This window comes from Oryzias melastigma, linkage group LG24 (assembly GCF_002922805.2).
Source record: "Oryzias melastigma strain HK-1 linkage group LG24, ASM292280v2, whole genome shotgun sequence".
NCBI lineage: Eukaryota > Metazoa > Chordata > Actinopteri > Beloniformes > Adrianichthyidae > Oryzias > Oryzias melastigma.
In genome coordinates, this window is record NC_050535.1 from 4,473,622 (window position 1) to 4,497,908 (window position 24,287).

Sequence of the window (24,287 nt, forward strand, 5' to 3'; positions counted from 1 at the left end):
ATGTTTTCTTGTAAAAGTGAAGGTTTTACTTTCAAGAGAAACATTTCATTTAGTTTTTCAAAAAATTTTTTAAAGATAATTCAATTTTTTTATTGAATTATCTTTAAAATTTTAATATCTGTTCGTAATTAACGTCACTCCAACAGAGTCCTGAGAGAAGCAGCTGATATGCACAACTTTTAAGTCTTTAAGTGTTGCGTAACAGCACAAAGCTTTTAAAGTGCTACGTTTTAGAGCAAAGCTGCTTTTCTCAGGCTCTAGAATCCACTGGAATGATGTTAGTTGTGCAAACGGTCAAAGTTTGACTGCAATTCAAAGAATTGAAGGAGTTAAGCACTTTTGTTTGCTTTTGAAATTGTTCACCTCCTGTATAGATTTGAATCACTTGGATTTAATTGAACTTTATTAAGAAATTCAACCTCAAAGGAAAAGCAAATAATGCAAACCACAGATTACCAAATAAACTAAACAAACAAATAAAGAAGTAAATAAATAGATAAATAAAATAACACATTTTAAAAATATTTTACATGGAGGTGCTTTAAACAGCCTCATTGTAGACTACATCAATACTTAATTGATAAATAAATAAAATGTTGGTTGTTACTGAGAATGTTTCTACCTCCAAAGGGGCTTATTCAACTTTTTTTTTTTTTAAATCATGGGAGTGATAAATGTTTATCGTTTTCGACCCGCAACCTAAAGTGTGTTTTGGATTTTTGCCCCCTGTGCGATTGAGTTAGACACCCCTCCTCTAACCTCTTAAAGAATCCAATTTAGACATGTGAACGTTTTATTTTGAAACTCAAGGTGCGTTTTTCTGAGAAGGGAAAAGTTGATGGTTGGAGTCTCAACAATCCTCCTCTTCCCTCTTTTTTTCCCCTCTCTAATCAGTTGGCTTTTTTGTCCTCACTGATGATGATGAAGGGGAAATTAAATCTTTCTGCCTTAGGGCTGAAGGTCTAATTAACAGAATATGAGGTCATTAATCAACGGCGGCGAACAGGGAAGGTTGCCTGCTTCGGTGTTAAAAGCAAAATGTTATAACAGCAACTGAAAGTGAATTGCTTCTCTTAATTTTAAACCAGCCCAAGAAGGAAGATTGTATGTTAGAATAAAAGAGTTTAGTGTTTGGAAGTCAAAAGGGTCACTTTTCACTCTTCCTCCTCTCAGATTGTGGTATAAATAATGCTTTTATCGCATGCTTATTATCATGACAACCCTCCTTTATGCGACATTTCCAGAAAGGTTCATGTTTACACCAGCATTCTAGAATTTTCCATTTCATAGTTTATTTCTCTGTCGAAGAACGCCACAAGTACAAGTGGTTTTGCATATGTTTGAACAAAACCAGCGTCTTCCATAAATACCAAATCTGCTGGGCAGAGCTGGCACTTCAGGGAGGTTAAATACCTTCACCCAGGGGGGGGCAGAGGTAATGCCTGGAATGAGAGCGGTATTAATGTCTGTGGAAGCTAATGGGAAGAGGAGGCCTTAGTTGTGGCAAAGCAGGTTAATGGTTGGGCGATGGCTGTTTGCTGAAGGGCAGGTTCAGAGTCTTGCCTGAAGGTACGGGAGCATAAACTGACATTTGATGTGTTCATAACAGCAGCGGAGTGAGAAATGAGGTGGCTGCAGGGGATTAAAAGGGCTCCTTACATGTTAGGAAGGTGGTTGAGCTGGGTGCTTAGATATTTACCCCAAGGACACTTTGGAAAAATTTGTATGAGTTGTTTGTCTCCCTGTTGGCAGGTTTTAAAGTAACAAACTCAAACCTTTTTGCCGTTTAGAAACGGGGATAGAGAGTCATTTTGGGAAAAGGCATTGGAGTTTTAGAATCTTTGCCAAGAAATCTAGCAGTTTTGTTAAGACTTATGCTACATCACATACTGGGCATGTGATGTACTTTCAAGATCAGCGTGTTCTTGAATATGCTTTTAGCATACAGTATAACCAGAGAAAAGTTGTTTGCCCTCTCTTGGTGGGCGTAGTGCTCATGCCCTTGATGGAGGAGCTTAAATATTTTGGGATCTTGTTCACGAGTACTTAGAGAACTTAGCCTGATCAATTTTTGTTCCAGTACTCACCTGTGGTCGTAAGCTCTGAGTAGTGACAGAAAGAACGACAAATGGCTCCAACAAGTAGTGACGGTTGGTCACCCAAAGAAAGCTTGGAGAAGAGCCCCTGCTCCTTCACATCAAGAGGAGCTAGTTGAGGTGGCTTGGGCGTCTGGTCCGGATGCCTCCCTGAAGAAGTGTTCTGGGCACAACCTCCTGGGCGGAGGCCACGTGGAAGGTCCAGGTCATGCTGAAAGACTACGTCTATCGACTGGCCTGGGAATGCCTTGGGGTAATCTCAGAGGAACTAGAGGAAGTGGCCGGGGAGAGGGAAGCATAGACTGCTTACCCCACGACCCAGAAGAGAATGGATACTAGCACTTGTTCTCAAAGTTGGAAGAGGCTTGGTGTGAAATGTTGCAAATCTTGCTAATCTTTCTTTAGGCTTTTTCTTTCGTAGCTCTATTCCAATATTTAAAAGACTGTCATATAATTCCAACCGTGCAGAAACCAGACATTAATTTCTCCTTCATGATTGATTTTTAAATGATTGGGACTTGAGTCAACTGAAAAATACTCAAATCAGAGTCCTTGACTGGTCAAAGTTTGACTTGGTTTAACTCTCAATCCACGTTCACTGGTCATTTATTTTCCCAAAACCAGACATTTATAGTGACACATTAATGCAAGAGTTAAGCTTTAAGCCAGAAACGCACATTTCATTGGAAGTGGTCATTCGAAGGCGCGTTTCTGAGCCTTGTGTGAACGTAGCATAACAGTCAGGCCACTTGAACAGCGCTTAGAGCCACAGGATTGGTGGTGGTTGTAAAATAAAAAATCTGTAAGACATACCTGCATCTCACCTACTTCACCCTTACTAACCCTTGAATGTTGTATAAGCATTCGCTACAATCTGTCAGAACAGCCCTAGAACAAAATGTCCAGGGATCTATGACCTTGATACTTCGTGTGTGCCACCTTCTTGCCCCACACCGGTTTTCCCATTTTTCGACTCCAGACAGCCTGTATCCACGGGTAAGGCTTTAAATTTGGCACCACTTATTGAGTCATTTCACTGTCAATAATTATATTTCAATCTGTCATAACCCAGTGTTTAGCTTCTGATAGAATGGCATGAATGGTTTGGCAGTGTTTGTAACAGAGGAAAGCTAAAATTCGTCTGTAATCCCACTGGTCCTCTGCGTTGGCTGTTCACCATGGCGGGGCATATAGTGTATCGTTGTTCCAGATGAACATTCATGGGCTGGGGCTCAGTGGCTCAGTGGACTAAAGCAGATACTCTTGACTCATAATGTTGTCAGCCAATAACACTCTAAAGCCATTTGGCATGCCATTCCCTACATGTCTCTGCTCTGGCTTGTCTTCCTCTGTTTAATAAGAAAAAAGAAACAAGACATTCAACAGATAAACTGGATGTTTTAATGATGGCAATATAGTCATGTGTTTATAAACAAGTCCTTAAAATGTTAGTAGAAGTAGCTCTAGAATCCAGAATGATGGGTTTCATCGTGTACCTCCATGATTGTGGTTAAAACTAAAGCAATTTCCGCACTATGAGGCACGCTGGATAATAGTAATAAAAATTTATAATAATAATTTTGTCATATATAGTGGAGCGGGTATTAAAATGTTTATTCAATTTGTAGTACAAGCACCAACTTTGGCTTAGATCTACCTAAGACTACCCTATTTCAGAAAATATAATAATATGGCTATATATAAAGATATATATATATAATATGTATAATATACATATGATACTGTAATATTCTTTAGGTGACCCTCAAGCTTCATAGACTTTATTTGTGCATTAACAGCCCATATTTTTGAGACTGGGGCAAATAAACTTTCAATATTTTTGTAACACTTTAGTTGACCGTCATCTTAACAATGGCCGCCATTTTTGACCTTTCTTGTAGTTAGTACTTTTCTGAAAAAGTGGATTCTAAAAGACATCTATGACAAATTTGGTGCTTGTACCACAAAATGCATGGTACAAAATACACAATTAGTCTGAAATATCAACCTATCCGGCTCCGCTAATATAAGCAACACAAAATATAAGAGAAACAAACTAACCGGAGATTAGTCCATCAATTAGACTTTAATAGGAATTTGTCTTTTTACATGCTACATGTTAGCTACGTTAGCGTATGCACAATACCTGTAAACCAATGACTGTATAAGTACAAACTGGATAAAGCAAGCGTCGAGGTCCCCCATAGGAAATGCATTAACTTTGGCCCTCGCGAAATCAGGCTAGGGCTTTCATGATACGTCTACCTCCATATTGTAACCGATTGTAACTCTTTGACAGCAATTAGTCCGAGTCGCGCTGAGTCACGTTTTTAAAGGAACTGTTGTCGCCAATCAAAAGTGAACTCCGCCTTGTTTGAAGGCTCGGAGAAATCTGTCAATCAAACGCTCGAGGCGGGGCCAGCGGGAACCACATGCTTTTACTGAGGCATCTGATTGGTCAGTTTAGAACTTGAATAACTTGTGATAAAGAAAAAAATATATTTACAAAAAAATAGGATAAGAAAGAATGAGCTAAGAAGAATATATCAGAATGGTTATTCTGACATAAAATGACTGAGAAATTACTATTTCTCAATGGAAATCTATGGGACTTTTGCCTTCTTACAAACTGCGAGTACTTCCTATTTGGAACATGAGAGGGGAGTCCAGTTCCTACTTATACAGTCAATGCTGTAACATTGAAACACACACAAATAAACAGACTGATACTGCCAAAACCAACACATTCTCATTCCCAAGTCATCACATATAGACATACGGTTGGAAACTTTTTTAGGTTTTGGGTGTCCCCAACTCATCATTTTTGACTACTGGCTGCTCCAACTAAATCAGGGGTCGGGTTGTTTTGTTGGACGTGGTACCAGGCACGAACCAAACGTCGGGACGTGACGAGTACCTTTACCCGAAACCACGTCTGGCACCGCGTACAGGACAGGTACAGATCCGCGTTCTGTATCGGGTTAAGGTTAGGATTAAGATACCAGTGTGGTCCACGTCCCGGTACCGGAACAGTATCGGTTTGTGGCCTGAAAGTTGAGGAGCCTTGAACAACGACGAGTTGGTGACACGTCAAATTTTTGACGCAGAGGGTCCTTAACCAAACGTCAATATGTGACGACTTGGGAATGAGAATTAGTTGCTAAAACAAACATTACTATGATAACGCTAACTCCTAACGTCATTTAAAAAAAAACGCAGTCCTACACGCTACATGTTAGCTGGGTTAGACACGTTAGCGTATTTATAAAATACCAACTCTTGTTTGAGATTGGTAATCAAAACCAAAATTGATCCACATATAAGACACTCCATATTTTAAAGAAAATTAAGGTTTTAAGTGTGCCTTATAGTGTATAAAATACAGCATTTATAACTTTAAATTGATTTTTATTTCTTTGTTTTCGTCACTTATCAAAAGCTACATTAAAGCAATCAAAGAGGCAACGAATTTTTACTGAAACATTTTGATTATTTTCCACATCCGATTATAGTTACCATCATACTGGTGAAGGCTCATAATAAAAGCGTGTTATTTTCCTGCTGCTGGATGCCTTGCATCTGTAACATCAGTGGCACCTTTTAGATGCTTCAAATGAAACGACTCTGTCAGCTGTTCTTCCACCTGCAAGCTGTTGTTATTGTGCCAAAGAAAACGCCGCTGCGCCGCCGTAGACGTTGTGACATATTTGGGTCTTAAGGCTGTCACAGCTTTATTTTTAGCCTTATCATTATCCCGCGACTTTGTAGTAATCACAGCCATTTTAGACTTTGGCAGTTCAAAGACATCAGCCATTTTGGAAAGCGGCAGACTTAAGGTGTCAGATGTGTTTGGGATGATGAAGTTTGCATGAGTGCTGTGTCAGTTTCGTGGCCTGTCAAGACTCCGGCTGCTATTTCCAGCAGTATTTTTCCTCTCGGATTGGGTGCTATTATCTCAGTCCCACAGGTAAACAATAAGACGGCTGGACAATACTGTTGGAAATCATATTTCGTATCTTTACTTCTTATCAATTTGCTGTTATTAGTTTTATAATAGGCAGCCGCATATTTATTTTTGTCTTATCTTGTGTTGTTCGGTGACATATTTGGGTCTCGGGCTGATATAAGTATTTTTAGCTCCTGCAGAAACCTTGGCAGCCATCTTTAAGTCACTTTTTTCTCATTATTGCCGCCAAAAATAAAAAAGAAGCGGCGCCGATGTCCATCCCGTTTACATGTCAGTTGGAAATAGATTAGAGTGTTTGGACGTTCACTGCCAGGATGTGAGGGTTTCCTGTAAACTTATGAATCCTTTTGTGTTTTGGAATCAAAGGTAATAATGTTGGCAATAAAGGAGATAACAGATGAATGGAGGAGCTCTGAAAGGCTGACGTGCGCGTCTCTATCGTGGTCATAATCCTGTTATGTTCTGCTCCGTCCCACAGAGGGATGGATTTTCTCACAGTAGATTAGCTAAACAATAACAGATAATCACTATTGTTTCACATCTTATTGTGCGGCACACAATCTAAATGGTGCAATTTGCAAATAGAATTATGCTGCACTTTATATGACACTGAAATATAGTTGTTCATAATTACCAATGTTCTTTTTATCCCGTCAGCATTGTCTGCATTCCTGTGTTATTTCACTTTTAGGCAATCTGGAATTATTAAATGTCAAACATTAAATCAATAGCTCCTGTAAACTTGTTTAAAGCCTCTAAAATGTCAGAAAAGAGTCAAACAGTGAGTGTTGAATTTAGCAAATTTACTGTTTGCTCAAACAAATGATGACCTTTGCATTTTATCAGCCACTTTAATCACACGGAAAAAGTAGTTGGTGCCCCTCTGGTGATGAAAGAATGACCAAAAAAGTTACAAAAATATGAATATCAACCCATGAAAAGTTAAAAATTCTGTTCACACATACATACAAGCTGAAAAGATGTTTCATTTTTAAAAATACAAAAAAAATTCTACATTTTTCTGCATTTTTTTATTAATAAATTTATAGTAGATTCATTCTACTTTGCATTAAATCATTTTTTAAGACATTTCCTTGTCAAAAAAGTTTTAAAATTATTATCAAATAAAATAAGTCTTCCTGAATTCTCTTAAGTTGTCTATTTGGTTCTATTTTTAATGAGCTAAATGAAAAAAAAAAAGACGTCAAGATGAAAGGATCCTGTTTCATCATGTCAGTGCGGCAGCATCTGGTTGAGGTCGGTGCTGATTACTCCAGCATCTGGATGGGCAGACTGTTAGTACATCCAGATTAAGTATTATTTCAAGCACTATTTTTCACAGTCATTCAGTGCAGGAACAGGTCACTGCATCAGTCAGAAGTGACAGATGGGGAAAAAACTTCCAAAATACTAAAGTCGACAGAACTTATTCTCAAGTTTACAAATACTGATTGTATTTAATGGAGAGATTGAAGAAAAAAATGAGTGTTGGGTGTAAAAGTGGTGTGAGGTTGAGTACTTTACAACACAAACTATGTATTTTAGCAAAGTAGTCCTATGCAAACACTAATTACATCCTCATAACCTCGACTGTCCAAACGGTACATTTTAGAATAACTGAAAAAAGAAGCAGGATTTTCACATTTCCGAACATTTGGAACAGTTTTGTAACCTTTTGTCTTCTCTGCTTCCAGGCTCCTACATGTACGTGGATGTCTCTCAGCATGATGTCGGGCAGAAGGCCAAGTTCCAGCTGCCAGTCATGAAGGAGAATGACACTCACTGCATCGACTTTAACTATCTCCTCACCAGCGCCGACGGCTCCAGCCCCGGCACCCTCAACGTCCTGGTGAAGGTATGTAGCAGCAGAATGCAGAATTGATCTTTTTTAACTCTTCTTTGGGTCTTTATGGGCTTGAAATTTTGTGACACTTTAGCAATTCTGCTTTTCTAATTTTCTATTCTGTGTTTTTGTAGGTTAACAAGGGGCCGTTAGCGAATCCCATTTGGAATGTGACCACGTATACTGGTAAATTGGATTCTTTCATTCCGTTGTTCTGTTGTGGACCTGAAGTGCAAATCACTACAACGCAAAACATCATATTTTAGAAGACAAAATCCCAGAAACCAAAACACAATTTAAACAAATTTAATGAAATACAAATGAAGCATTTTGGAAAACAAAAGTGATTTCTAGAAAACACAATAAAATACTATAAAAAAAGAGAAGGTTGATATTATGGGACATGACTGATTAGATATGAGTCATTAATATGAGTTTTTCTCTACCTAGAAGTGAGATGCCTTGATCTCTGAGGCTCCGCCTTTCACTGGTTGTAGGTACCGCCCATTTAATGACGTCATCCTAGAAACGGCCTCGGATTGTGTCTGTGTTTCTCCCATGAAAACAAACAACATCTGAACTTTTGTAAAGATGAATGTGCATGTTGTATATCTGCTTTTAGTAGCCAGGGCTAGTGGCTGGGCTAGCTATGCGGCAGAGCTAGCTAAATAGCTAAATAGCTAAGCGATGAAGCTAGCGGATCACTACTATCTTTGTAGAGAAAGTGTGTTTTTGTGTTAGCCTGGGGGCGGTGCTAATGGTGCAGACTCTTCCTGAAAGGGGCGGTTCTCCCTTTGTGACATCAGCTCGTGAGAACCCGCTCGTTTTTGTGGGTTGGGAGGGGCTGGTGCTCAGGGCGCAGGTTTTTAGAGGATTGCTCAGAAATCTCAAAATTCCTTTTTAGAGTGAAGAATGAACATTATAATACACTTAAAAGCTCATTAAGTTGATTTAGCATGTCCTTTAAAAATGGAAAAAAATGTTTCAGAAAACAAAAGTAAAATCCAGAAATTAAAAAAAAGAAACAAAAGAAGAAAAGTTAGGTACAACGCTGATTGGATGAGAACATTAGATTATAATTTTTACCAAAAGTTATTTGCTGTATATACTCAGTACTAATGCATTTTCTTTTTGATGAATATGTGAACATTGACACCTTAAAAATTATATTATTTTATTTTATTGAGTTTTATATACATATAAAACGTAACATAATCCTTACAAGGTTCCAAAAGATACATTTTTAAAACAAGTATTGTAAGGCTGAAGTAGACAAAGTTAGTTGGGAATGTAAAAAACAAAAAGAAATAAATAAAAAATAAATCAAGTAAAAATAACAAAAAATAATAAATAATTGTTTTATTTCTTTGGTTTCATTTTTTGTAATTATATTTTGGTTTCTCATATTTTTTTTATTTCTAAAATTATTATTTTTTTGCACTTCAGGGCCACTGTAGTTCTGATCTACTTAAATGTTTTCGTTTAACTTTGAGTACGTCTGCTTTTCAGGTAAAGACTGGCTGAAAGCCGAACTCGCCGTGTCCACTTTCTGGCCTAACGAATACCAGGTAAATCTCCCGAACGCTACATGAAGAGTTCACTTACAGCTTTGCAGACACGGCTGCACGCTGTGAGGCAAGCTGCTGATTTATTTGTGTTGACTGAGGCTCAGGAGGTGACGTTCAGGCTATGGTGTGTTTATGTGTGTTTCCACTTGAGGCATCTCTGACAAAGGTTTTTTGAATTTTTACAATATATATATATATTTTTTTATCTTCACAGCATGAATAGATTTTAGAGCAACTTTTGGCTGAGTTTATTTGTAATCATTACATGTGTGTGCGTTTCCTCTTGACAGATGTGTTTGTTTGGGTGTAGCTGAGTGATATAGCAGGCGCACACACTGATTGTGTTAACACACAGCCTGGGGACCATGTAAGACCTCTGTAAGGCTAAGTGTGAAAGCATCCTCCAAAAGGCCCATCTGCAGCCCCGTCCACCACGGCGGCTGTAGGCGGAGCCCACCAGCTTGAAATACGTGTGTCAACATGTTTTAATTGAACATAATCATCCTGGTTAGCAGCGGCGCATGTAGCCTTTCCAGGCTGCAGACGGGGTTATTGGATTTGAGGTTATGAAGCTATTTTGTCATGTTTGAGCATGTTTCTGTGTTAGCACTTTAGGCTGAGATATAATGAGGCTTATTTCTCAAAGGGAAACATTTTCCACATGTAGACGTTTACACAGACAGCAGCAAAGAAATACGACATGCACACAAACATACACAGAGACTGTTTTGATGAAGGCTTTTGCTTGGATTCCTTTGCTGTTTTTCCTTTTTAAGTTTCAGCTTTCACTCAAGATGATCGCATTGCAAAGCTGTAAACAGTTGAATCGCTTTGTGAACAAATATGACTGGTTTTCTGCTAGTATTTTTTTTAAAAAAGAGTCACTATTTCCTAATATAATTTCTTTATAGTCACACTGAAGGAGAGTACGAATACTTTCCTACTGCCATTTGTATGGTTAACCCTTTAATACCAGGAAAATCCCAAATTCCACATCCTTCGAACTACAAAATTAACACAATCTCAATGGATTCCGAAGCAGAGAAAAGGGAATTTCAACGCAAATACTTCAAATTTTAACATGTTTTCTAAGTAAAGCCCAAATAGTGTCTTAAAAATGTGTGTAGCAATGGACAAACATGAGTTTTGAACACATTTTCATAGACGTTTCATTGAAATAGTGGCTTAAATGCAAGTCTCTGATGGCGGTGTAATTGTAGCTTCAGAGCTAGTCTTCAACTAACCCATTACCACCCGAGCTCCAGTGTTTATGTTCTTTGATTTGCTGTAACTTTGTTAAAGTGCATTAAAGATTTTTAAGTGTTATCGATGAAGCCTCAGAGTTAAAGGGTTAAATCTAGAAAATGAAGACATTTCTATGATAAATAATAAAAGTTCATATTTTTTCTGTTTTTTTTTTGTTGTTTTTGACTATTATAAGGCAAGACTAAAGCTACTGTACGTTCACATCACCCTCGGCAACATGCGTTTATTGGTATATGTAAATATGTATTTGTATAGTTGTATGCAAGTACATATGTGTGCACTAGCTTGAAATAAATAATAAAAAAACAAAGCTGCCACTAGCAATGAAAAGTATGTGAACTCGCGTTTCGGGCTTCCGCGTTCAGAACTGTCTCCTTCACGCAAGTTTCTACGATATTTTTTGGGTTCTGCGTATTAAACGCATTGAAAAGACGTTGAACTAGGTCCAACTTTGATCAATCGGGGACTTATTTGGTATGGAACGTGTGGATGGTTCGCTTTTTAACACCGTACCAACTGTTTGATCGTGGAGGAAAAATGAATAATTGCAGTTATTTCCCATATTTGTTCCGCGTCACTATTGTGCACTGAGCCTCTTCCAACTGCAGGTGGCAGACGTGCTAGTAAATAGTAAAAAAAGGAAATGAAGAAGCCCCTCCCTGTTTGTCCGTTGTGAACATTATGGGCTAAAGAACCTGCATTAGTGAAGGCGTGTCAAACGCCGGTATGTACGTAGCTTAAGTCTACAGTGAAGGTAATAAGTATTTGATCTATTGAGAAAAGAGAAATAGAAAGTCATAAAGAAAATAAAAAAATCCTTTGTTAAGAAGTTATATACATTTATTTTGATTGTTTTGAGTGAAATAAGTATTTGAACCCTCTAGCAGGAAAGACAAGCCCAATGTAAACCCTTCCCTTCTCCCTACCCCTACATTTAACCCTCCAAACGGAGAGTTATGGAAAAATCGTGTCTCTGAATTTGGACATCACTTCCACTCGATGACATCACTAATAGTCGCTGGTCAGGTACGCTCCTGCGCTCAAATATCCATAACAACAATGGTTTTATAACTTTAAAAAAGTCCTGCTAAACAAAGAGTCATGACTTACATTGAAATGTAAACTTCTGTGCTTCAGAGTGCACCCACGCAAAGAAAAGTCCTTCTCCTCCGCCGGGGGCATAGTCTGGCTCGAAACCCCCTTTACGAGGAGGGTAGGCCTTTTAAAAAACTATTTTAGACACCTCTAGCAGTATAAATGTCCCTACAAATGGAGGGGTAGGGAGAAGGGACGAATTCAAATTGGATCTTAGTACATTAGTAGCACAGACGTTTCTTATAGTTGATGAGTAGATTTCTGCACATATTAGGAGGAATTTTGGTCCAATCTTCTTTGAAAATTACTTTTTAAATCATTAATACTTTGTAGCTGCAACTCATGCATAAGTTTTCTATAAGATTGAGGTCCAGAGACCGGCTGTGCCCATCCAGGACCTTGATATGCTTCATCTACAGCCCTTCCTTGGCTGTATCTTTTGAGTCATTGCCTTGTTGGAAGACCCATCTACGACCCATTTTAAGTCTCCTGGTGGTTCTCCTCCCATCCAAACTGTGAAGTGTAGAAAGACACCCCAAAGCATGATGCTTCCACCTCCATGCTTAACAGTGAGGATGGTGATCTTGGGGTTAGAAGCAGCATTTCTCTTCCTCCAAACACGACGGGTTGAGTAGATGCCAAAGAGCTCAAATTTGGTCTAATCTGACCACGGCACCTGGTACCAGTCAGTCTGTAAGTCATTAAGGTGTTTTTTTTTTGGCGAGTCTGCGCATCTGCTTTCTTAAGAATGACTACTATCAATGGGTCTCTTGGTGATTGTGGTCCCAGATGCTTTGAGATCACCAAAGACGGTGTATGTTTTGGCCTGTTGTTTTCATCGCTCACTCTCTTATGATCATGGAAACCCCACCAGGTCAGATCTTGTTTGGAGCCCCAGACCTACTGGTGGATTGATGGTCATGTTTGTGCAACTGCACCAACGGTTGTCACCTGATGGTTTTGTAGTCCAGTCCGCTCTTGTGCCACCGTACAGTCTTTTCCCTTTAATCCAATGAGAACTCTTTAAACTCTCCCATGTAGGAGATTTTTGAGTCGTGCATATATGTTACCTGGTTTTATTAACTTATATATTTATTTCTTTTAACACCACCTGTTCTTTTCCTGCTGAAACATGTGTAGAATCCCCTTCAGCTTTTACATATTTGTGTATGTAAACAGGCAGCCGGTGCCTCAAAGAAAATTCACATTTATCAGGGTTCAGACCGTAATGTGAGATGAAAAATATCTTCTCCCTGCAGCTTTAAACATTTTGGAGTCGGTGTCCATGCATGCATACATCAAAATGATATATATGCAACTAGATGATAAGAGGATGTATGCTATTGCCCAGCTCTGCTCTGAAGTGGTGATACGTCACTTCTCTGCCTTCAGCCATCCAGGCTAACTTTGCCTGAACAAACTTGTAAACATGCGTGTCATCAATAATCCTGCTTTGCAGGGAAGCCATCAGGGTTTGACACCTGTGTGATCGGAGGTGTCCACCATCTGATCCATAAAAAACGGTCTCACAGTGATGATTAAAGCCATCATTCCTCTTTATGATGAAAGGCGGTAAAATAATACATGACTTTTAATCCACGCTACAGGCGTTTGTGGAATTCATTTTAGCTGCACACACTGGAAAAGGATCAGATACTGACTTGAGATTAAATTTGATTTTCGGCGGCAATAAATTACAACCACAGAGTCACTTTGATTTTACGTTGTCTTTTGTGCTAGAACAGCTAGTTTTGTGGGTGTCACTGATTTAGAAAGGAAGTCCTAAACAGAAATGGGCAGTAAAGCCTTTTCTTTCAGGAAAACGGGTCACAAAAAATATCTGCCGCTTATCTCGTTCCATCCTTTTCTTTAATTGTCTCCATTGACATGAGTCCTTCAGCTTTAATCATTTTTCAAGTTCTGTGAATCATCTGGAAGTTTTTATGGTGAATTAATTCATGCCACTCTATGAAAATTCTGTTTTTTTGAATCCAATACTTTTATGACATATTTAAAAAATATATATATATATTTTATTAACTGTCTTCAATCATTTAAGAACTTATTCTACTTGCAGTAGGTTGAAGCAAAAGAACTGCAACTATCAACCATTAAAAATAGGTGATAATTAGTCATGTGAGACCTTTTGTTGATTGTAGCATCAACACTTCTGATTAATTATTGAATATGTGATTCAGAGCTCCATAAAAATTCTTAAAATTAATGGTGAAGCATGAGTATTCTAGATCATATCAATGTAACCTTTTATTAGTTTTGATTGATTTTGAGAAATAATCGATTTTCTTTTTTTAGTCACTTTTTTCAGGAGCTTGCACATTGTAGACGGTCCCTTGACAGCCATCAAGGGTCATGATTTGTTCATAAACTACGTCTAAAATATACCTCAACTCATTTGAATATTCTGTGATTGACATTTTATTAAATTAAAAAGAGAATGTGACATTTATTTTTTGAATAAAAGCCACCATGAATTTTTAAGAATGAGCACCGGCGTGGTCTAAAAGTTGTGGAAACGGCGCGGTTCACCGTAAAAGTCCAGCCCGCCACCATTAAGAATTGAGCCGTTCATAGTAGACGGACATACCTGAAATCCAGCTGGATCAATTTCTCCAAAAACACTCTTTTAAAAATTATATTCACAAACACAATGAAGGAAAATTTATGAGACACAAAAAGAATTCCAGTAAAAATGTCACATGGACATTAGGAGATAAATTCTTGCTCATATGTGGAATTTGTCTTGTATTTTCATTCAAAAACATGTTGATTAGTTTGTTGACAAAATTTGTTTTTTTTAATAAAGTTACACCTAAAACTTTCATTCTATGTTGTAAAAACTTTAAACATTTTTGGCGTTTCCACAGCAAAGTAATGACAAATAACACTGAATTTTTTGTTTTTGCATGATTTTATGTCTAGCGTGTGAATACAGCATGGAATAACGACTAAATAAAGGTCATAGGAAAGGTTGTGCTGATTAAAATGTTACCAAATAAGCAAGCGATAGTCTATCAAATTAGAGAGATTATGAAGAAAGATTATGCACGCAGAAAGGCCCCAGCTGGGGTTTGAACCGCGACCTTCTTGCTTTAAGGCTGACCTCTACACCACAGTGCTGCCCAGATAATTTATGTTTTTTGTTTTAATATCAGTTTGACAAAATGTCAATCAAAGCACCTTTCCCACCTAAACATAGACGTTTTCAAAGACTGTAACATGTACAGACTGAAAAAGGAGGTATTAAAAGTCAGCTGACGTGTTTGTGCTGCTCCCCGCAGTAAAGCTATGAGTGAAGGATGATGGGAATGAAAGATAGGACAGAGCGAAAAGAGGAGTGTGACAAGCGGGAAATGATGAGCTATGGGTAAACAGCTCACAGAAGATTTTCTTTAGCCGCTGATGAATGACAACAACTGCTCACCCCTTTGCTCTTTTTCTGGCTCCCTTTGACAGCCACCTTCTCTCCTCTCCGTCTTCTCTGTTCATTACTGCGCCTCTTTGTGAGTAAACAGCTAAACAGCGGCGCAGCGCAAGCGAAAAGAAATTAAAGGAAGGAAATGGCTAAAAGGAGATGTCGATGGAGCAGAGAGATGACAATAAGGTGTTGATTTCTATCCTTAGATAATGAATTGAAGCACCTGATGCCTCGTTGCCTGTAAATTCGCTAAAACTGTAAGTAATTTAGACTCTGACTGGTTATTTCCTTCATGTCAGCGGACGGCAGCCGTCATATTAACTCATAATATGCTTTCACATATTGTTTTCCTGGAGTCCTACTCACAAAGACCATCCATCAGAGTGAGAGGCAGCCTAACAGGAGTATCAGAGCAGGAAGCCTTTGGGCGATTTAATCAGCTTAACATCATGGTGCTCTTGTAGAAAACACTGCATTTTCATGCCCCGATGGAACCAAAACAAGTATGACTCCAAGTCTGACTCCCAACAGGTCGCTTCTGTTTTTCTTGTCCTTTTCGGAGAGATTTTTGAGTCACATTAAGTAGCAGCAGGTCGTTTTACAATTACTCCTTTCAGGAGAAGGCGTGTTCATACAGGCACCTACCAAGCTGTCATTTAAGGCAGGAAAGACGTATTCTCCACACAACCAATGTAGCACAATCTGTCATTAAAGTATTTCATGACATCTATTGAAAGCCTACTTTGAGAACTTTAACAAAAAACGTGTTATTTAGGACTTAGGGTGTTTAAATCCAGCACAATTAGGGAGCAAATCTGCAAAAATCCAGTTTAACAAGATCCTTAAAGACAGACTTTAACAAAAAATGTGTTTTGGTAGTTTAAATATTAACCTTATGGCATTTTTCTGATGATGGACGACATACGTTGAAAGAAATTGGCAAAAAAATGAGCATTTCTGGGTTTTTTTATTTATTTTTTAAATCATCGTGAATCAGGAGGAGAAAAAAAAAGATGTTTGAAACAAGTTTATTTATGCTACACATTTTCACTCCCAACTCGTCATATATGGATGTTAGGGTTGATAAAATCATTGAATCGATCTGAATTAATTTAAGCTTGATAGATCAAAAATCAATCCACAAAAGTAGAGATAGAGCTAATGCATGACGCTAATGTCCGCTAGCTTGATGCTAACGTTTAATGGAATTTCCCATAGGACGGGTAATGCTAACGCTCAGTCGACCTAAACATACATTTGTGACTAAATGAGCATCTTTATAAACTCACAGGTATTAGTTTTCCAAAGTCCTTTAAGGAAGTATTTTTTAAAGTAACCATATGAGGTCTAAAGCCACCTAGTGGCCAAACTGAAACGTCCTCCAGAACAATTGTTGGAGCTTCTCCGTTTGAGAATCCGTGTAACACTGAATGCTATCAACAATCTCATTATAATTTCACTATACATTTTACAGTATGTGAACTGTATCAGATTAATATGAGTATCTTCAAAACATGCATAGAATATTATCGTATTTCTAAATGTCTAAATGTGTAAACTCAAAACTGAATTGAATCAAGATGAGTTGAGAGAATCAAAGGTTTTAGTGGGAACAGCCAGCATGTCAAAAAACGACGGGATGGGGACTCACACAAAACGTCAAAAAGTGACGCGAAGGTGACCCGAACCAGACGTCCATATAAGACGAGTTGGAAGTGAAAATATCACTGGAAAATGTTCACCGAACTACTGCCGCCCTGCAGAAACTATGTCCTAGAAAACAACACTTTAAAAAAATAAAAATAGGCTAAAAATGGCATAATCATAAATATAAGAGAGCTGGGAACACTTTAGAAAACGTTAAAAACAGAATCAAAGTGGGACTTCTGAACAGTATTATCACTTCTCAAGGATTTTCAAATTGTTTTGCCATTTTCACTCCATTGTGTTCCTTTAAACCAATAATATTCTTGAAAGTACAAACCTTCCAAGGTTTCCTTACAGCTTACTAATATAAAAGTCTTTGAAAAACACTCCATAACTGTAAAAACATTTTAGTCCCTTTCAGCAGATTATTTTCATCATAATGCAAAAAAAAAGTCAAAATTCAAGGACACTCACCAACATGTATCCTAAAGCACGAGAAGGCAACAGAGTTGAGGTAATTTTTGCTTTAAAGTGACGAAACAGGATCAGCAGCTTCTGCAGAAAAACTGGAAGTCCCTTACAAGCAAAGTATAATTCTGCATTCCAACCTGGTGACAACTCCAAAAAACGTCCTCAAATCGGACAAACCTTGGCTTTTACAACTCAAACCCCTAAAAGGACCGAAATTAAATACGTGGAAAATGTATGTATTAGTATGGGTTGTGTGACATGGCCTTAAGATATCACCACTTTTTAAACCAATCCATGAATTAATATCTCACAGAAATTTCTATGGATTTTTATTTTCTTCAAAATAGTTTGAAATCAATTAATACTGTAAAAAAAGTGGAGGGTATAGCCTTCAAAAAGAGACCAAAGCTTATCTGGCAATTCATGAAAATAAATATATATATATACTGAATCCACCTGTATCGTTAATTTTCATGGGGTTTGAAAGTTTTCTGTGACAAATATTTGTATGCAAGTTTGATGTGAAGCGATGTGAATGCCAATGCATCGTGGATGATGATCGATCCGTGTGCTTTCCTTCAGGTCATATTTGAAGCCGAAGTCTCGGACGGCAAAACAGGCTTCATCGCCATTGATGACATTCAGGTCCTGAGCTACCCCTGTGGTGAGTCATTTTCATGCCAGCAATTAGTCCTAGCCCGCTGAACAAAGGCTGATGGCTTTGGCCACTAATTAGACTGTACCTGGGATGGTTTTTATTGGAGCTGAGTGGGTAGATAAGCAGGAAGGTGACACAGGAGAGGACAGAGACGAAGAAAGACTGGGAAAATGGAGAGAATGCGAGGAGGGAAAACAGGAGGAAGGAGCAGGAGTGAAGCGGGAAATGAGACAGTATTAGGGCAATCATGGGGAGAGGAGATTCTGACCACTCAGCGTTTTCTTTCTCCCTTTAACCCTCCAGCGCGCACAGTTGCTCCGACACACACCGAGTGAACAGTAGCTGTCTTGTCTCCTCACTCACAGGAAAAAAGAGGAGGGCCGCAATCCATTTTAAATTCCTGCTACATCTCATGTCTTCTTCTCTCTGTTACTCGAATCTTCCCCCCGTTGCTGGAGGCGAAAAAGATTTGTAACAAACTTTGTGTTCTTAACAGCAGGGTCTGCTAATCTAAAGCCACAGTCGTGCTGCTGGAGGCTCCTTGTGACGGCGAGGAAGCTGTCACAAATTTGTTATAGCAGTTTTGTCGCCGCGGCACAGACATCCTTACGGATAATTCTGTTTTCTTAATGGACTCTATTGATTAAAAGTGTGAAAAATAAACCGTCCGATATGATTCCGCCCCGCGGTGCGACTTCTCCCTGTGGTCTGTTTTCCTGTCAAAGGTTATTAAAGGGTGAAGCGCATTCCGAAGAGCGAAAATCTAAGAAAATATATTTAAGGAGCATTCCCAGGGCCTTTAAGGGAGCAACCGTGTATTTGAAAAAGAATTAGTCTCCACAGTGGAAGCATTCATTCTCACAGCTGCATTTCTGGACACGCTTGTGTGTGCAAGTGTGCAGATCCTGTGAGTTTTCATTCACAACACAAGTGCTATTTATAATTGCAATTACACAACCAAAAATGAAAAGGTAAATTCATCGTTTGGGTCTGAATAACCCACCTAAGGATTAAAAAAAAGGATATAAATTTTAGGATTGTGTTCTTCTAATTGCACTGAAACTGAGTGCATTTCTCAGGATAATACACTGTCCTTAAAGTCTTTGCAATCACCAGTCTCAATTAATTCCATTGCCTCTACTTTTTTCCTCCCAATTATTTTCTGCAGATAAATCCCCCCATTTCCTGCGCCTTGGAGACGTGGAGGTGAATGCGGGACAAAACGCCACATTTCAGTGTATCGCCACCGGGAGAGACACTTCGAGCAACAAACTCTGGCTTCAGGTACAATCACAAACACCACACAAACTGTGTATACCAATATAGAGATTCAGACAGCTTAAAAATGTACAAAATAAAATAAAAGTTGAAGAAATAAAACGTTATTTGATGAATGCAAAATGCAATTACATATTTTCTTTATCATATTGTCATTGCTTAATTATCTTTTGATGTATTTTAAAAGCGTTTCCAGTGGTTTCTGCAAAGTGGGAGTAGTGTATTAGAAGTCTGCATTTAAATTGTGGGCGGGGCCATTGGTGTAAAGCAATCCTGCCCCCACTCTCCCTTCCCGTTGCTCTCTTTGCTCACTCCCCCACTATCTTACAGCAACAATCCCAACCTAACATTACTGGAGCAACAAAAATGGCGATCAATATGGGAGCTATCCAGCCGTGCAGTTTTGAGCTAGCTCTGATAAAGAGGAGGAGCCGAACAGAGGGCTTGTGGCCCGCCCTGCATGTTTTTCAAACGAAATTTTTTTTTGTCGAATTGCACAAAGAAATAGTCAGAATTTCAATTTTAACCCATAAGAACCCACTTTTTTACGATCAGGACCCTCAAGAGGTACGGGTCGGAGCTGTTTAAAGGGTCATTTTTACAATGGAATCGCTCAAAATAGTGGACCGGACCGATCCGTACCGGACACCTCAGTGGGAACGAGGCTTTTGTGTCTCCACTGTGTTCTGATTATCAAAAATGTGGATGGTTTGTTAAAAAATTACATTTAAAGAGTTTTTTATTTGGAAAAAATTGGTCGAGCGCATTGCAATGCGGTCTACATTTGTTAATGACACATGGAGATGAAGCAGCGTGCGATTTAAACGGCTGGTAAAAGCAATTATAAAGTGTAACACATGCAATCATAGAGCCACTCCAGGCTGTACATCTTGCAGTTAACATGATTAAGGTTTTAATAGCTGTTGATTTCATTACTGCCCTATTGTAGTCATGACCTTCAAACCTTCTGACAGGAATGCAAATGGGGATTAAAGTTTACGACTTTGCATTAACGCTTGGGATGCAGTGCTGATTTCTGACCTTGACAGATAAAAAAGACAGTTAGCCATCTGCAGCCACTGCTGCAACTCATGTACCTGTGTTGTTTTTTTTCTGCTCAGAGGAGAAACGGAGAAGACATCCCTGTGGCTCTGACTAAAGCCATCAACCACAGACGGTTCGCTGCCAGCTTCCACCTGAAAGAGGTCAACGGTCAGGACCAGGATCTGTATCGTTGTGTTACCCAGTCAGAGCGCGGATCTGGGGTGTCAAACTTTGCAGGTCTTATCGTCAAAGGTGAGGTTTTGTTTTCTCCTATAATAGGCTACCATGGTTTCCCAACCAATCCCTTTGTCACAACTGTCCTTACGTGCAGATAAATGGGCAAGCCTGAACAGGGCACAAAATTCTTAAGATGTCATAAGAGCGAAAATGCTCGTCCACATCTTTTCTATGGGCATGCTGCAAGGGAGAGGTCATAGCAAACACCTATACAACATGTAAGGGTGAAGTGGGTGAGGCGTGGGCACAAGGGGCCCGTTAGTACTTAGTGTGCACTCCTTGTGTGGATCCTCTCTGTTAGAAATCAAGACAATCAGATTGTAGTTGATGTAGCCGTCTTATGAGCATATTTGAGGCACTTACATATCACCTGTGCACCCCCGTGGGTAAAGCATTTCCTGGCAGTCAGTAAGGAGCCAGTACTCGCACCTTACTAATGACTAGATTAAGATGTAATCCTATGTTCACAAGTACAAATGCCACTGTAACCCGTCATTCCTAACCCGTCACATTTTGACACGTGGTTAAGGAACCTCCGCGTCAAAATTTGACGTTCTTGGTGTCCCCAACTCTTCGTTTTTAGATGTGCTGGCTGTTCCAATTAAATAACGGCTCCTCAACCTCGGGGGCCACAAACCAGTACCCTAGCCCTAGCTTTAACCTGGTAAACAGGACCGTACTAGTACCCTAATCTTAACCCTGTACCATACATGGTTTGGTACCTGTACTGGACGCTAATCAGTAATGGTTCCATGGAAGTGGTACTGGTTCCGGACATGGTACTGGTTCCGTACATGGACCAGGCAAGGGTTAGGGTACTGGGTTAGGGTACCGGTTGCATCCTGAGGTTTAGTCTGCATCCGGTACGGCGTCCAACATAATGACCAGACCCCCAATTTAATTAAAAAAACGATGGGTTGAGGACTCAAAACGTCAAAAAGTGAGGCAGAGGGGTCCTTAACCAAACCAACATGGGAATGGAAATGTGTAATCCAGTCAGGAGCTGCTGCCAGCCAGCAATTCCAGATGCCACCAAGGTGTGCCCACCCATTTTCATGATAGCATCATTCCCAGCTGTCATTGGAATGCTACCGCGTGACCAGTGCCCATGTGGCCACTTACCGCACTGGCACATTTTGAGGTTGTGCAGACGCCATGAATTTTTAGCGCTGTGACATTGTGGAATATGTGAGTAACGAACACCATCTTCGGTACGTCGTAAGTGACTTACATGACCCTAACAAATACATTAAGACACGTTTACCAGACACACAACGTCCCTTGAGGTGGCCACACAACCCATAAGAGAACTGAAAGAGAGTTCTGCGTTCCTCTATGACTCTTTACGGGTCTGGACTGCCCCAAAACTTCCCCCAGTACAGGTGTGTGTGACTAAGACATCATTTCCAAACCATGCTTTGTTTATCAGATGACTGCGCTGCCCTTGTACCTGAAGTTTGAGTTATTACTTCCTCCTCGGGTTTCATATAACATCGATATTAAGCTGGGATTATAATGTAGCGGACAACTGGAAGGTCATCTAGATAATGATCAGCTGATCTCACTAGTTTTGGGACCACGCTATTTTCAGAGTGAAGCAAGGGAGGAGTCGAACCTGAACCATACCCTTTCATAAATTAAATAAAAAAAACAGAATAAAGGCTCATCATTTGTATGGAAATGACATCCGATGTTTAATATAGAGCACTCCAGTGCTAAAATTTGACATTTTGGACGCAGCCTAAAGGAAAAGCCAGACTAATGATCCAGTTATGGCTTTAATGAATAAATTGGTCTTTCAGAATTCTGTTGTTGTTTAGCACCCTTTTTATAAAACACTACTGGATTTTCTTTTGGAGCAAAAGTCAAACTGAAGCACAAAAGACTAAAACTTTTGTTATAAATTTTGACCTTCAGAAATGAAAGCATTTTGTCGCCATTAAGCTTTATGTGTGTAAAGAGCTCATTTAAAATGTACCCTTCAAATTTCTGAATACAGGAATCTTTTATTCTGCTAACTAAAGCTTTGTTTTGAAAATCTTTTCATTTTTGCAAATAAATGGTTAGAAAGCATTTTTAATTACTGTTTTGTCTCCTCTCTAATTTTTTTTTTTTAATTTTGCAATTTTTGTGAGTTTATTTGCAACTTTTGGACTGTCAGATTCAGTTTCTAATCAAATACTCTTCCATTGTGCCTCATTGATTAAATGTACATCCCCCCACAATATAGAATAATGAGGAGAGCTCATGTGTGAATTTATGTAGATCAGTGTGTGGCATTCTTGTGTTTAAAAGGCAGCGTTTCTGCTTATGTGAGCGCGCAGCATTGTTGCCTGCGCTGCATGCGGCTGAGAGCGAATGGAAACTGTGTGCTCCAGCTGTCATGTGCATCTGACATGTGGTTAATAAGGTGTCACCAATGTGTGTTTGAGATGGGATGCTTTATTCATTCACATCCAATAGCTTACATATTCAATTCATCTCCCCGGGAGAGACAGAGCAGAGAGGGGGGGCGGTTAAAGGAGAAGGGAGATTTGGAGAGAATGATATGGGAGTGACAGAAAGGAAAAAAGATGAGCAGAGATGGCGTGGAAAAAGCCTAAATGTAAATAGTCTGCTCATTATCTCCAAAAAGTATCAAAATCAAGAATGTGTCTGAATATGTAAACAGCACAGCAGAGTCATGTTTGTTATTCTGCATGGAGATGACAGAGAAAAAAGAATCAAAACAGAAGCAAGAGCCGTGAATGTGAATATTAAAGGATATCTATCTCTGATAATGGGGCTCTTACTCCGTCTGGTGACAGCGCTCAGTTGTCTGTCGCTTGACCTCAGCGCTGTTCGCTTCAAAAATACCTCTACAAGTAAATCAATTTGTTCTTTCTCTGGTCAAAAATGTCTGTGTGTTTTAGGAAAACAAGCTTTCGGCGGGATATTGCTGATGCAGTCGGAATTAATAAGCAGCTAATGTTTATTTATCAGAAACATTTTTTTTGGCAAAAGCAACCGTAGGAAATCCATGTCGAAACATGGACGGGTGACCAATATACAAGCGTGAAATTTGATTTAAAAACAAACACCTTCTAGTAGATCAAATTACTATCAATAAAAGTGTTATAGAGCTTTAAAGGAAATTTATATTATAAGATATTGTCATAAAAGAGGGATTTGCATGTTAAATAAGAGCAGTCTCATCTTTATTTATTAGAAATGTCAAATGGGAGGCGGAAAAAAATCAAAGCAGAAGGAAATAATTTTATATTTTGTAAAGTAAGCATATTGTAGATTCAAAGACATGCAGGACGTGGATGACTCGGTTAAGTGGAGGTGTAGGGACAAATCAATTTGCTGATATATCGTGATATTTCATTTGGTGATACATGTATTGATTTTATAATGTTGACAAGATGATGTTCAAAATGTTCAAAAAGTTCTGCTGAAGTTCACAGCAATATATATGAGTTCAGCGACCTGATGGATCCGGGTTTAGCGGTCTGAAAATATGTTAATGTTGTGACGATGAGCGGTAAAATGCGCGTTTAATTTTGCGTGTGAGAAAAGGGAAGCGCAGTACAGACTGTCATGTAAATAAAGTGTCTTAACCACTTCTCAAGCGCTCTCTTTCATTCTGTGTCATGTGTATATATATATATATATATATATATATATATATATATATAT

General features: G+C 38.9%; 1 protein-coding gene across 20 annotated transcripts in view; it reads left to right on the plus strand.

Moving 5' to 3' along the window:
• ptprk (protein tyrosine phosphatase receptor type K) overlaps positions 1-24,287 on the plus strand; it is a 133,030-nt gene that overhangs the window by 58,171 nt on the left and 50,572 nt on the right. For all 20 annotated transcript variants that reach the window (XM_024290641.2, XM_024290646.2, XM_024290644.2 and 17 more), the window contains 6 exons: positions 7,758-7,918; positions 8,041-8,092; positions 9,416-9,474; positions 17,972-18,053; positions 19,216-19,331; positions 20,447-20,621. In XM_024290641.2, coding sequence (XP_024146409.1) covers positions 7,758-7,918; positions 8,041-8,092; positions 9,416-9,474; positions 17,972-18,053; positions 19,216-19,331; positions 20,447-20,621 — 645 coding nt within the window. The remainder of the gene's footprint in view (positions 1-7,757; positions 7,919-8,040; positions 8,093-9,415; positions 9,475-17,971; positions 18,054-19,215; positions 19,332-20,446; positions 20,622-24,287) is intronic.